The following is a 14397-nucleotide window of genomic DNA, read 5'->3' on the forward strand; positions in this document are numbered from 1 at the left end:
GTTTTTACAGCAACTTATGGATTGTAGTTTTAAAACCTTTTATTTTCACAACCTTCCTCCAGGAAGCACAAACGTGAAAAAGAGTGAAAAACTGAAAGAAAGATGCGTCTGGACATTTTCTGAAGTTTGCTTTTCACATCTAAGGAGGTCAGATGCGGGAACAGGAACAGGAACATGTTTTTGTTTGAAGCACGATGGTGTCGACTGTTCAGTTCACGTCCTAAAGCAGCAGAGGAGTCACAAACAAGGACGTGGGCCCTGCTGCAGGAGAGTGAACACTGAGTTTCTAGAGCAGGGGCAAAGCTTTGGGGGATTTCTAATAAATTCCAAATATGCAAGGACATCGCAATTATGTGGCCTGGACTGAGTGAGGTATGTAGAGCCATCTGCTTTTGTCGTGCTCATCCAAATAAGCAGATTTGTGCGAACCGAGGAAGGCTCGTTAAGTCAGTGTCCAAGAATGTGTGTGTACAAAGTGTGTCCATCGGCCTCGGGAGAAGTGTTTGTACTGAGTGAATGTGAACGTGTGCAGCCAAATGTCTCCGTGCTCCGTCAGTGCCTTTCTCCTGCATCATTATCCAAAGCTGCAGAGTGCTTGAGACATATGGTGAATTTTAAAGAAAGAAATATTTTCTTTAAAGCTAATTTGTCTTTGTGTGTGTGTGTGTGTGTGTGTGTGTGTGTGTGTGTGTGTGTGTGTGAGAGAGAGAGAGATAACAACACTTACTGTCCAACTCGTACTGGACCAGGGTTGAATCACTCAGGTTCCGGATGCTGTAGGGGGCTGCGGTGGAGAGGTAAAGATAGAAAGCAATAAGAATAATAAAAAGTAGTGGACACAGTGTTCTAATATTTTCATTGTCGAGCAGGGCATCGCTACTGTCGACAAACCCCACGTAATCCCAGTGATGGCAGCTCTGAGCGAGCCTCTGAATGAGTCCATGATTATAAAATTACAGCCTAAGTTGCACAGCGCTGTACAAACAGAGAGGCTCCTGGGTAAATGTTATAATAGCCTGCTGCTGATGGCGGCTGATCACACACTGGGAAGCATCAGATCCAGCGGGGGGGGGGGGGGGAGAGATTATCCTCTGAAAGGAATAAACTCATATAGCGCACATTTAGAAATGAAGTCCAGGTACTGATAATGGTTCCTAGATGTAAATGTTAAACGGGGTTGGGGGGGGGTTCCTCACCGGTAAGCTCCGCCCAGCTGGACATGCTGCTGATGGCGTGGGCGGAGTAACTCCTCAGGCGGTCGTACAGCAGCTCACGATAGCGAATCCGAAAGCCGAGTAGGATCCCGTTGATCTTCTCCTCAGAGGGGCGCTGTGACCGGGGGGGCACAGGAAGTAGTTAGAGGTCATGTTAAACCACTGGATCGATTTCCTTGGTGGAAGGATGCAGTACGAGATTCTAATAACAATAATTCATGGGTCCTGAAGATAGAAATCATTTAGGGAACTGATACGAGTGTTACATTTGATATCCCCTCTACTGAGTGACGATGCAGTTCAGTCTTCTTTCATCAGATGAGATCTTTTATCTTTCCTCTGATTTGGAGAATGTCATCCTTCCTTTATCTCATCTCCTTTTTTTCACTATTGCAACTATTCAGGCTTGAGGCCCAAAAAGTCCTTTCACGCCTTCTGCCTGTACAGAAGTTCAGCTGCTTCTGACAGACACAAGGAGACCAGATTACATCGGCCCCGTCTCAGCCTCACTTCGCTGGTCACCATTTCTTTTAAGAATTGATTTTACTGATTACTCTTAAAGCACTTCATGGCTTATCACCCCCCAGCTACGTTGCTGGATGGATCCTCCCCTTATGGAGGAGGAGAATCTGAGGCTTCTAGATTCAGTGACTTTTAAAATCACACGTATTTATATTTAAGGTTATTATTTGGCGTTTATCTTCATGATGGGATTCCAATTTTATTGAGTTTTTTGTTTTCATCCTGTTTCACACTTTTCAAAACAAAGTTACAAAGGGCTTTACAAATGAATCATATTAATATTATTATCATTATTATCATGTAGATCCCTGTGGAGCTGATCTCCAGCAATAGCCTCTTAACACAGCATGTGACCCTTAACAAGCTCTTACGCTGTAAATTTGAACCTTAACAGACATTTTACTGTTGTGTGTCTTCGTTGTAAAGCTCCACTTCATTACCCTGTGTCTGCAAATGTGTCTTCACTGAAGAGACCTACTGTAATTGAAACAAAAACATAATAGAGCTCCAGCAAGAGTGAGCTCATCCTCAGGTGAGTAACACAGAGAAATCCCCCCCCCCCCTCAGGTGGAACATGAGAGAGCAGGCCCCGGGGAGGGGGGGGGGGGAGAGAGAGAGCGAGAGAACAGTTATCTCTCTATCCTTGTAAACTCTACAAGTGTTCTCCATAAAAGTCAAACTGTGGCCGGGCGCCTCCTGTTCTCCTCTTTACGACCTGTTAATTCAGGTGAGCGTGTGGGAGAGGGTGTTCTTTATTAGAGAGAGTAGTCTGTAAGTACAGCCCCCCCCCCCTTTCTTCCCACTCTCAGACAATGAAACACAGAGAACCCCCCCCCACTCACCTGCCAGCGGATCAGCACTGACGTGGTGGTGTGTGGCGTCACCGAGAGGATGGCCGGCGGCTCGTCGGGCGCTGAAGAGACAGAAAGTGAAACGAATGAGCAACAAGTTGACCCCGACAAAACCAACGCACACAACTCAAGATGCTTCGTCTGCGGGGGTGCAGTGTGCAGTGGCCTTCACGCAGCGTCAACACACAACAGCACGCGGACGTGACCAGGCACCAAACAGCAGCTGGAGAGATCAGTGGAGCGAAAGTTTTCTTTTCAGTCGGTGAAAGCGACTCTGGGAAAAGGCTGCCAAGGTTTTACCGCTGCCCTGTCGTCTGGTGGTGACTGCAGATGGTGCGTGGCTCTGCCAGCGGTGTCTGTAGCTCAACGGGGGGGGGGGGGGGCATGCAGACAACACACTCTGCCTTCACAACAACACATAGCAAAGCCAAAGAAAGCTCTTTGTTTTTTACACAAGTGTTGATATTGAACCTTTTAATATAGATGTAATATATACATAACTGTGTACTGTATATTTAAGAGACATATTTAATAGAGACTTTTTTTTAAGTCATAGTTTGACATTTTGGGTTCGACAGTCAAATCACTTCCTATAGAACTAGTTTTAAAGGCGCTGGTAGGTGGATGTTTGTATGGTGTCAAGTTTAAATCTTTATCCTGAGATCACCAGCCTCTGGTCATAACCTCATAGAGACATTAAAGGAGAAACATTATGCTCATATGGTTCATAATTGTCCTTTGTGTTTTTAAAAGAAGGTTTTACTTTGAAAACACAATAAACGACATAAAAAACATGAACATGATCTGAAGGAAGGAACATGTTTCCTTCCTTCAGATCTGATTCTTATCAATTAATCTAATAAGCAAATCTCCCCTCAAATGTAAATATCATTCAAACATCTCCATTATGAAAGAAGACGTCCACTCTTACCGTCCTGCAGAGTCGTGATGGCCTCACTCTCCTCGCTGTACTCGCTGTCTCCGATGTCATTGGTGGATTTCACTCTGAACTGGTAGGACGTAAAGGGCTTCAGCCTTCGGGGTGGAGACACAGGACAAGGACATTAATGTTTCTACTGACTCATATCATTGTTTATCTTTCTAAACTGATCCAAATACCCATGGTTTTATATTTTTAAAGTGAGGATATGGCTGCCAACTATCCAACAGCTGAGTGATTACAGTATTTAAGTGAGTGCATGTGTCTCATGAGAAGACTTCATCTCAAGAGAACAAATCCATTCAGTGTAATGAGATGGGATGGGACTGAACCCCCGGCCGGTGCCCGTCTCTACCTGGACACGATGTAGGAGGACGCCTCGTGGTTGACGGAGGCCGAGTGGACGGTCCAGTTGCTCTCGGGAAGCTCTCGAAGCTGAACTGTGTAGTAACGCACGGGGGACAGGCCGTCGCTGCCCGGCTCCCAGGACAACAGCACCTGTCGGGCCTGGACGTCCTTCTGGGGGACCATGGGAAGACTGGTGGGCTGTGGTCGAGCTGGGAGGGACAGATAAGATAAACAAGAGGCGTTGGACGAGAGACGTGGCAAACTCACGCTGCAAGGATGGAGAAGATTGAGAGAAAACAGCTGTGGCTCCTGTGAACGGTTTCTGACAGATATGCACTTTTTGCTTATTGCTCTCCACCTGGATTTACATTTGCTGTGTCCACCAGACGAGGACGTGAACAAGTGTAAATTGGAGGAATGCAAAGTGGCCGAGGAACGATAGCTGCAGAGTAAACAATCGGCCGAGCGCCTGGAGGGAAGCAGATGGACTGATCTGCTTCCCACAGACACCCAAAGGGCAGAAAACACATCTGCTTACTGGACTGTTAACTGGGAATGAACTCAGCACAATGGAGACGTGTTCCATGACAGTGATCACACACCGGGATCTGCTCTGAGAACCTCAGCTCACCTTCAACACATCATTAGAGATAACCAGTTTCATTTTGACGTATAATCAATCAGAGGCTTTAAATCTTTGAGTCAAATGTGAATTTAATTGGAGGCTGTGTTTACCTCTCTTCTCGGTGGTGACCACCAGGGCCTCGGCCGCCTCGCCCCAGCCCTTCCTGGTCTGCGCCGTGATGCGGAACACGTAGATGGACTCGGGCTTCAGGTTGGTCACCGTGTACTGGCGAGCGCTCGGGCTCAGCACGTCCACCGTGGCCGTGTTGCCGCTGGTGGAGTTGAGGTGGTAGGTGATCTGGTACGCTGGAGGGAAGAATCAAACAGATCTCATCAGAGGAAGTCGCTCTGCGGCTTATTAAAATCTCAGGCTAAAAAATGGATTTGAGGAGTTTGAAGCATTCATTGTTTGTGCAGATTTATTTTTTAGAACAATTCGATGAAGCACAAACTGAGCAACAAGCAGCTTTGTCTTTCAGCATCTGCTCCTTTGTGCCTCTGTCATATTATGCAATTTAAAATACATGATCTGACGGATGAATAATTAATCAAACGCTCACAACAGAATCCAACTCCCTTTACAGCAGCGGTGGAAAATAACAAGATTTGATTTCCCTACACAACTTATGTCAAGTCCATCAAGTTGGGGGGGGCAGAAACAAACACACATAACAAAAAAGTATTTAGCAGTTGAGAGTCTTCAGGAGTGACAGCTGTGGGCCTGATTTAGCCATTAAGTCTAAATTCATTTAAACTACGTGAGCAGGGTTTCTAAAGAAACTAGAGAATTTGAGACTGGATCCTAGAAATGAAGAGGACTCTTTCTATTTGACGAACCCAGTATGATGCCGTTGGGCTGCGAGGGGGACTGCCAGATGAGCCGGACTGAGGTGGTCCTCACTTCAGGGAACAGGATCCCCACCGGAGGTCCGGGGACTGCAGGGTAACAGAAAAATTTTATATTCAATACGGCTCAAGATTTCATGATTCCAGTGTGGTGAGAAGAAGATTCAAGGAGATCACCACGAAAACAAATACTTTTCCTAACAGCCATGGCTTTTTGAAGGAAACATATTCTCATTGTCAGGTTCTTAATTCTGTTCTGAAAACCCATTTTCTCAAACTTCCCACTGCTGCAGCTCCTCAATATTAATAATTCACTGCAAACTTTGGGCTTTTTGACTTTGCAAACTTTTTATATACACAAAAGAGCTGTAAACACAGAAAGGGAAGAACTGAAAAAGCCTCATTCGTCTCCTTTAATGTTTTCAGACAAGTGAAACTAACCACCTTTCATATCACAGGAGAAATTACCTCAACACCCCCGCTGTCAAGTGTATTCAGGTTTCAATAACGATAATACCGTTTCACCCACCGTCGTCCAAAGTCCTCTCCAGGATGTGCGGCGAGCTGGGCCGTCCGTCTCCGATCCGCGTGAAGGCCTGGACCTGGATCTCGTAGAGCACGTACTTCCCCAGGCCGGTGAGCTGGACGCTGTGCGTGGCGTTCCCCTCCACGGTCCAGAAGTGGACGGCGCTGTCCGAGTCCTTCTCCTTGTACACCACCTGATCCGGGGGAGATACAGAGAATTATAAAAACAGGAGAAACAGTGAAAACGTGACCCTGCAGCTTTGTATACGGCCAGAAATAACTCACATCTCTAAAAACAACTAACTAGAAGTGTTTAGCTGCTTTGTAAATAAAGGATAAGTGTCGATAAAGAGCAGGAGCAGACCTTGTAGCCCAGGATGAGGCCGTTCCTGTCCGGCTCAGGGACTTCGAACCAGCGCACCAGGATGCTGCTGGAGGTGGTGGCGAAGGCCGACACGTTGGTGGGTCCACAGGACGGGACTGGGAGACAGAGACAGCAGAGAGAGAGGGACATTACGCCGGAACGGTCCATTGTTTACCACACATTCTGAAAAAAATGCATTTGCCACGCTCCCTCTGTGTGTGTGTTCACTGTGTGCACGTGGGCGTGCGACAGTCAAGGCTGGTTTGAGGGATCTGCTACGCTTGTATCACTCGTGTGTGCACGTAGAGAGCCTTTGATTTCCTGGTGCACCCCTCCAGGGCTGCAGAGGGAAAACAGAAAAGGGCCTTGGCACTCAGCCCTGGACATAATGCGCTGATTCCTAAGAATCTGCCTGAGCGAGTGGAACAAAAAAGAGGAGAGAGAGCGCAGGAATTCCACATTCAAGTTATCCATGTGTTCTCAATTTCCTCAGACTGCTTCCATTCCTCGCTCGACCCGGCGTCTGGTGCAGACTGAGCAAGGAGAGAGAGGCCGGCGGCTTCAGGAGTCTGCTCACAAACACACTCAACATATGGCAAAGTGTAAACCGTGTGACTGATAATGTAGATTCTCCACTTTGACTTTGCATAAACGTAGAGTTAGAAAAGTATTCAAGCTTTTCATTTAGATAAAATCCAGCTTTGGTGCAACACTGTGCATCTTATAGCAGCTTCAGAAGGAGTTTGTGTGAATGTGGAGAACGTTCCCTCTTTCATTCCCACTCCTCCTCAGTCGGATCCTGTTCTATGTCACTTGTGAGTGGGTTGAAGAGTGAAGCTGAACTGTAGATCAGTTCAAAAATACTTAAAAACCAGAGTTTATCTTCAATATTCAGCAGCAAACAATTGAAATATACAGAATTCTACATAGAGTTTGATGAATCAGCCTTTTTCTGTGCATAAAAACCACTTGAGTGCTCGAACACGTGGGATCTATGTCTTATTCTTGAGATTATAACGTTGGGATCTTTTCTTTTATGGAATATCTGATCAGAAACAAACAGACCGACTCACCAGACTCTCTGGTTCTGCCTTTGACCGGCTGGCTCCAGGGTCCCGTCCCGATGCCGTTCACGACCTGGACCCGGACCTCGTACTCCGTCCACTCCTCCAGGTCCTCGATGGTGAACTCCCTCTCCAGCCGATCTCCGATGATGTGGATCAGCGCTCGGCCCAGTGACCCGGCCCGCGAGTACTGGACCCTGTAGCCCACCTGCTCCGCGTTCCCGTTGTATTCCCATTCAGGTAGAGGCTGTGCACACGAACAGGAGATGAGGATTCAAGTGTTTTTATGATGTGATGATTCAGAGATGTGACGGATGATGAACACGTGAGAAGAATCAAACTGGTATTCACCATCCATCGCAACCAGAGGCTGGTCTCGCTGGCGGTGCGCAGGGTGACGTTGGCCGGGGCCATGTCAGGAGGAGCCGGCAGCGTCTGGATCCTTCTGGAGGGCTGACTGGGAGGACTGGTTCCCACTATGTTCACCTGACGCATCCGGAACCTGGTGTTTGGAGTTTAACATTATTAAAATGCACCTTCCTGGAAAAAAGGATAGTTTACTGTGAACTGAAATCATGGCTCGGAATGCCCCCCCCCCCCGGCATCGAGTGGGCCTCCTCGTAAGTGAGGCTTATTGCTTATGAAGCACATCGCTGAATATAAATATGAATATGAATATGAATATGCTGAGTAGAGAGCTTGTTTTTCAGAAAAGAGAAAAATCATCCGCTGTGATTGTTTACCTCAGCTTTAATGTAAAGTGGCAGCGCCAGGGCTTTAGTGATGAGAGCTACAGCGGCTGAGGCTCTTTGGGGATCGACTCTGTGAAACGTTAATTGGTTGCGTTGATTGCGATCGTGGAAAACTGGCCGACTGCACGGAGATAAAGATCTCACTCACACTGGGAAATTATTATAAATTCACACTAACCCCGACAAGCTCGAATCCAAAGATCCAGAAAACAGAAAAAGAGGATAAGCTCCTGGGATTTGAGGAAATTAGTGTTTACGCCTTCCACCTGTTGTTTGTCACAATGTGCACGTGTTTCATTTTCAGGGTTTTCCAGCTATGAATAAGAATTTACTTTCAAATCATCACTGACAAGGTTATTCTTAAAAATTATAATGTTCTGTGTTTTTGTGGGAACTCTCTGTTGCTGTGGAACTTATTGACTTAGTAAGAACTTTGATTTCACTTCATTTGGAGGGTGACTGCCAGGGAAACTGATGAAATCTAGCTTCAATCTAATATAATATAATATTTCATTTTAAAATAGTGTTTTAAACAAAAAACTAAACTCCAGGCGTACATTCTGTACAGACAGGAGGCAGATTGTCTACTCTGCAGCTGAGTCGGAATTCTTCTCCTGGAGCAACACCGAGGTGGAACTGTGGAAATAAAGTGTTGTAATCTGTTATCCGTGTTGGGTTTACTGCTGGGAGTCCAGTGGTGATGGATCCGACCCAGTCAGGAAGGGAATGTGTCTCTGTCTGTCCCGCGAAGACTAAAGTGCAACCACAGAGTTTTTAGAACTCAAACTATCAGCCTTTTAAAAGCCAGACGGTTTAAACCCATTAGTCGTCTACCTGTAGAAGGTGTAGGGGTTGAGTCCCGGCACTTCTAAGGAGCGGGCCTCGGGCTCGTTGGACACCTGGTGGACCGTCACCCAGTCCTCGTTCTCCCCGACCACTCCGACCTGAGACAAACAGAAAACATGACGGACTGGAATCAGCAGCGAGCGAGAGAAGCACTCATCTAAAAAGGAAATCAATCAAATCCATAACTCAATGTTTTGAATCCTCACCTGAGCCTCCACCTGCCAACGGGAAATGGACGTCTTGCCGTCGTACCCGGGTTTGAACTGCAGGGTGACGGAGCGCGGGCCTATGTTGGAGATCGCCATGTTGGTGGGGGGGCCGGGAAGCTCTGAGAGGTGCAACAAAGAGAGAGAAGGAGGAATGATGCAGGGAACCAAACTAATTAAACTTCTCTAAGCCTCTTTTTGTTTTGCTGCCTCAGGGAAGGCTTTGCTTGACGGGGAAAGAAAAATCCATCTACAGCAGCACCCCCTTGTGGCGGCACAGATACTGCAAACAGACTTAATTACCTCCCTCGTGTGACACACAACTTCAGCCGAGACGGCACAACAAAAAAAAAAAGAAGCAGATTAGATTTGGGAAAATGTGCTTACACTCAGTACACAGGCGGAGACAATGTCATGAATGTCAATTACACTGCAGTTATCTGGAGATACGATTCAATCTGATGTCCTACTGTTTACACTGGAGCAGAGTAAACAATAAGAAGGCACCCCCCCCCCCCCTGCAAAACCCTGGAGGAGGAACAAATCTCGAAAATTCAAAGAACAGCAGGGGGGGGGGGGGGTTTGTGCATTTTAATGTCATTGTCTGTTTGTGTTTGTGTGTTTGTTGTGTTGTTTTTTCTGCATCAAGGCAGGTAAGTGCCACCGCAATGAATAATTAATTCTTCACCTCCCCCCCCCCCGTAATACCTCCCCCCCTCCCGTAATGCTTCCCTTGAGATAAACATTACACCAACCACATGCCCCCCCCCCCCCCTCCTTGTTCCAAAGCCCAACAGTGTTCACATTAATCCTCGTTGGAGACATTAACGTCAGGGAAACTGTGACATATTGGACAGTGGACAGAGGACCTGATGTCCAAAAGACACAATCGCTCCCGAGGGGGAGGTGACGGCTTAAATGCCCACGTGGAGTTTGGCGATAATGAAATGCGGATCGTTCACAATTGTGGTGAAATTGCGTGACCGATAGATGAGGTGGGCTTTTAGCCGCTGCCGTTACAGTACAGACGCAGGGGGACATCAGCGTTTAGCCGACACGTGCACACATGCGGTGGGATTAATCACTGGTGTGTGTGTGTGTGGGGGGGGGGGGGGGGCTGTAAGTGCCGCTCTCAGATTAACAGCCTGTCATTTCACAGCTTTTTCACAGAGGGTAATTGACGTGGGCATTGTATTTCCTCGTTTTTGCAAATATGAAATCATTAAACACTGTAATTGTCCGTGATGCTCTCCTGGGAGCTCTCATTCTGTGGATGCACGTGTTTGGTGGTGGTGGTGGTGGTGGTGGTGGTGGTGGGGGGGGGGGCGCTCCTTTTATGTCCTGTCCCAGATGAAAGGGAGCGAGGTCTGATTTCATTGTGTCTCTGGCGCCAGACGACACAAACGTTCACCAGGTTCAGTGTGAAACTGTAAATACGCCGGAAGGGGGAGGGTCAGCAGATGCCCCCCACCACCACCACCAACCCCCCCCCCCCCCCCCCGGCTATTAAACATAAAAAGAAAAGCTCACATAACAAATTAGAGATGTGAAGTTTTAAAAGGAGTGAATTTATGATGCAGAAGTTTTGGGGAAACGGAGGAACCAGGACTTCAGGAGCTTCAGAGCTTGATGCTCTTTTGATTTGATGTTTAGAGTTAAAATATTGATAAGTTCAACACTTTATCTGTGTATGAAAAATACGGACAGAAATCCAAACGGTTGTTTTTCACATGCAAAGGGCTGTGAGCATCACAAAAGTCCTTTTTATTTTTAAGGAGGAGGCAGAAGTCTCCTAATCTGGACAAGGCACCATGTGTCTTTACATTTCTAAGTGCTCAGTGAGAAAATGAGCAAGTATTATATGTTAAATATAACATATTTGGGGGAAACTTTGCCGTTAAGTTATTGGAAACATTTTGGAAGACAATATATAACATATGTCTGGTCATTTTTAAACATTTTAGTGAAGAATTGTTTATAATTGTATCGTTGTGTGTTGCTTATCGTGGGGTCACCGACCTGGTGGGACGCCGGAGGAGATGGTGGAGGACGACAGCTGACCCTGGCCCTTGGACGTCATGCCGGCCACCTCGATGGTGTAGGTGGTGAGCGCGGTGAGCCCGGTGACCCTGTACTCCAGGGTGACGTTGGGCAGGTAGTGGGTGACCCTGGTGTTGGTCCGGTTGAACTCCTCCCACGATATGCGGTAACCTGCGGAGGAGAGAGACGGAGGAAACAAACAAATTCACCAGCCTGTCTCTCGGCTCACAGGCTACAGGGCGAGCTAACTAAGCTAGCTAATATTCAATAAACTTCATGAAAAATTGAATATAGCAAATTAAATCAGCCTGTGATTATACCTCCTCCCGCCCACTCCCCCCCACACACACACAAACACACACACAGACACACACACACATCCTCACCCTCTCAAAGTTAATGTAATTTGCTCTTTGGCCAGCAGCTCTTTTCATGTGATTGCAGAAGGCATTAGGCCGCACACTTCTTGCCAAATCAATAATTTCACATGGCATGCCAGTGTTTGTCTCCTGGGAATTAGCGGCAACATTAAAATGTTTTGGAGAAACACTTTTTCACAATAAGCTCCTAAATCCCAGCCTCGGTAAACGCTTGAATATTAATGTCACTAGTGAGCATTTTTCTTTTCTCCCTTAACTCTTCAAGTTTGTGCCGAGAAAGATCATTAATGAGGACGTTTTGCATTTACAGCCCCGGACTGGTGGGAGAAAATATTTATGTGTGTGATTTTACAAATGTTCTTGCTTTGGTTTATTTCACCGAACAGGAATCACAGATTTAATCTTTGCAGCGATTTGATCCTTAAGTAAAAAGAAGCTTTAATTTATGGCACAAACTCAAAATAACGACCAAAAAACAACAAGCGAAGGTTTTTTATAAGAAGCAGAATCAAAACTAATTCATTAATCGTCTCCCTGAGGAGGTTCGGATGGGACCAGTTCCCCCCCTCACTCTACTTACCTCAGCTAAGACTTGTTATGCTTTAAGATAAGGAGTTTTTTTTTTGTGGGAAAAAGGACAAGGCCGCACAGCTGTGTGTCTGAGGCTCCATGACCCAAATAAACAACAAATAATAAAGAGGAACTGTCCCACGTGAACCCACCTGTGGAGATAACATGTGTGTGTGTGTGTGTGTGTGTGTGGGGTGGTGGGGGGGGGGGGGTTACAACTAATTCTAGTGATTGGTCTCTTTGTGAACCAGCACCACTGGGCACCATCTTCCTCTTTGCCCTTTAACAACTCACACATGTCATGTTTCACGAGGATGAATGGATGTCTCAAGATGTCCCAGCAGAGGTTTCTAGAATCAGAAGAGGGATTTTTACCTGTGAGGACGCCATTCTTCTCCACGGGCACGCTCCAGCTGACCTTGAGGGACGTGTCCAGGATCTCAGTGAAACTCAGGTGACCCACGGCGCCGGGAGCTGGACAGGGGGGGGGATATGAATAATGGGACAGGCCAACGGGTGAACTGATCCACTTAACATGGAGCCGGAGCTCGCTGATGACCAGAGCGGATATTGGACTTGGCTCCAAACCCGGCGACAGATTTTGCATTTTAAAATGTGTTTATGGACGAAATCGGCAAAAACAAAGTAATTGCTAGAAAACTGCCTGATGACAAGTCGAGGAAAATTAAGAGTTTTTAAAGCCTAACTAGTCTAAGGGACTTAATTCCCAATTACCACAATCCTGTCTGGATGCAGAAGAGACTCAATCATTAGCACTTCCATATAATTTTTGTTCTGCATGAATTATACATCGAGCCCGGAGGAGGTGTCACTGGGAGACGCTCGTGTCCCCCTCGCCCGCCACCGGGACAGAGAAGAAGTCACTCACTGTCCTCGTGTGTCCTCGAGGCTTTGGGGGGGCTGGGGGGGCCGTCGCCCGGCGTGGTGAAGCACAGCGCCGAGGTGTGATACTCGGTGAACTTCTTCAGACCCGTCACGTAGCCCACGTGGACGCTGTCCTGGAAGTTCGGTCTCACCGTGACCATCGACACGTGCCCGTCTCGGCCGGGCTCCCAGGCCAGCAACTGAACCAGACAGACAGAAGAACATTACCACAGACAGACAGACATAGAGACACATTTAGATGCGAGAGGAAGCGAGCGTCACGTCTCTCTCGAGAGAGGAATGATGGCGTCCTATCACGCGTACAGCAGGTCAATCAAATGGGACCTGGATCGACCAATTAGGAGCTGAGGGTAATTAGTCCCCGTGGCATTTCTTTTTTCTATTGGGTTCGTTTCCAGGTTCCAGAGAGAAGCGAGGGAGCTCCCAGGGAAGAGAGAGCTGCTGCGACTCTCTCTCCCTCTCTTTCTCTCTTTCACTCTTTTCTCTCCATCTAATTCTTCCTTGTTTCGATCACCTTTCACTTTCTCCATTCCCCCCCCCTTTCTCCTCACAGCCGCTTAATTCTCTCCCTGGAGGAAAAGCTGGTCTTTAAGATTCAGATTCCATTTGCACAGTGACTCCTGCCCCCCCCCCCCCGGACCCACCCTCTGCTGAGTAAGGCCTGTTGAGGAACCATTGAACACACAGACAAAAAGAGAGAGAGAGGAGGTGAGAGAACCCCGATGATATAATGAAGTCTCAATGGAGGCGGAGGGAGAATAGAACCACCCTATGGATGAGGCTTTACCAATCCCCTGTTGACTACATTTGTGTCGGGGGGGGGGGGGGGGGGGGGGGGTGTACACAAGAGACAGCGAGATGGACCACGTTCAAGAGCCCGTGACAAAATAATGAAGACATTCATCATCGACTTCACAATGAAACATGTGAAAAATGGCTGCGACGATAAAGAGAATGACCCCCGACTGACAGATGGAAGAACGGAGTCCATCCTTCACAACCGAATGTCCCCCCCCCCCCCCCCCCCCCCCCTCCTCCTTGGCTGTCCGCCGCCTCGTGCTACATCACACCGCCCGACTCCACAAGTTCTCCCTCTGACAGTTCTGTCGATGGGCGGCTGATGGCCACTGACCTTGTAGCCCTGGTTGATGCCGTTGATGAACTGGGGGTTGGGGGCCATCCAGGTGAACCGGATGGTCGTGGAGTTCACCGGCTCGGCCTGCACGTTCCCGGGGGCGATGGTGGGCACTGGGATGGACAGAGAACAACGAAGAAGAAGAAGAAGAAGAAGAAGAAGAAACAAGGTGTGAGAGATTGGTGGAAGTCTGTGTAGGGATCTGTTCTGAGGTCAGTATTGATCGCTCGGTGCACGGGTCAGAGCACCGGCTGCCATAGCTCT

The 14397-nt window shown here is 47.6% G+C and overlaps 1 protein-coding gene across 1 annotated transcript in view; it reads right to left on the reverse strand.

The window, feature by feature from the left end:
• The window catches only part of sdk2b (sidekick cell adhesion molecule 2b), a 224495-nt gene that overhangs the window by 19163 nt on the left and 190935 nt on the right, over positions 1–14397 (reverse strand). Inside the window, 17 exon segments of the mRNA XM_062378780.1 lie at positions 728–784; positions 1197–1329; positions 2579–2649; positions 3519–3622; positions 3883–4084; positions 4611–4805; positions 5337–5435; positions 5875–6064; positions 6235–6350; positions 7308–7545; positions 7650–7800; positions 8885–8994; positions 9103–9224; positions 11122–11313; positions 12468–12566; positions 12982–13177; positions 14131–14246. Of these exon segments, the coding sequence (XP_062234764.1) occupies positions 728–784; positions 1197–1329; positions 2579–2649; positions 3519–3622; positions 3883–4084; positions 4611–4805; positions 5337–5435; positions 5875–6064; positions 6235–6350; positions 7308–7545; positions 7650–7800; positions 8885–8994; positions 9103–9224; positions 11122–11313; positions 12468–12566; positions 12982–13177; positions 14131–14246 (2391 nt within the window).

Source organism: Platichthys flesus, chromosome 20 (genome assembly GCF_949316205.1).
Source record: "Platichthys flesus chromosome 20, fPlaFle2.1, whole genome shotgun sequence".
Classification (NCBI taxonomy): Eukaryota; Metazoa; Chordata; class Actinopteri; order Pleuronectiformes; family Pleuronectidae; genus Platichthys; species Platichthys flesus.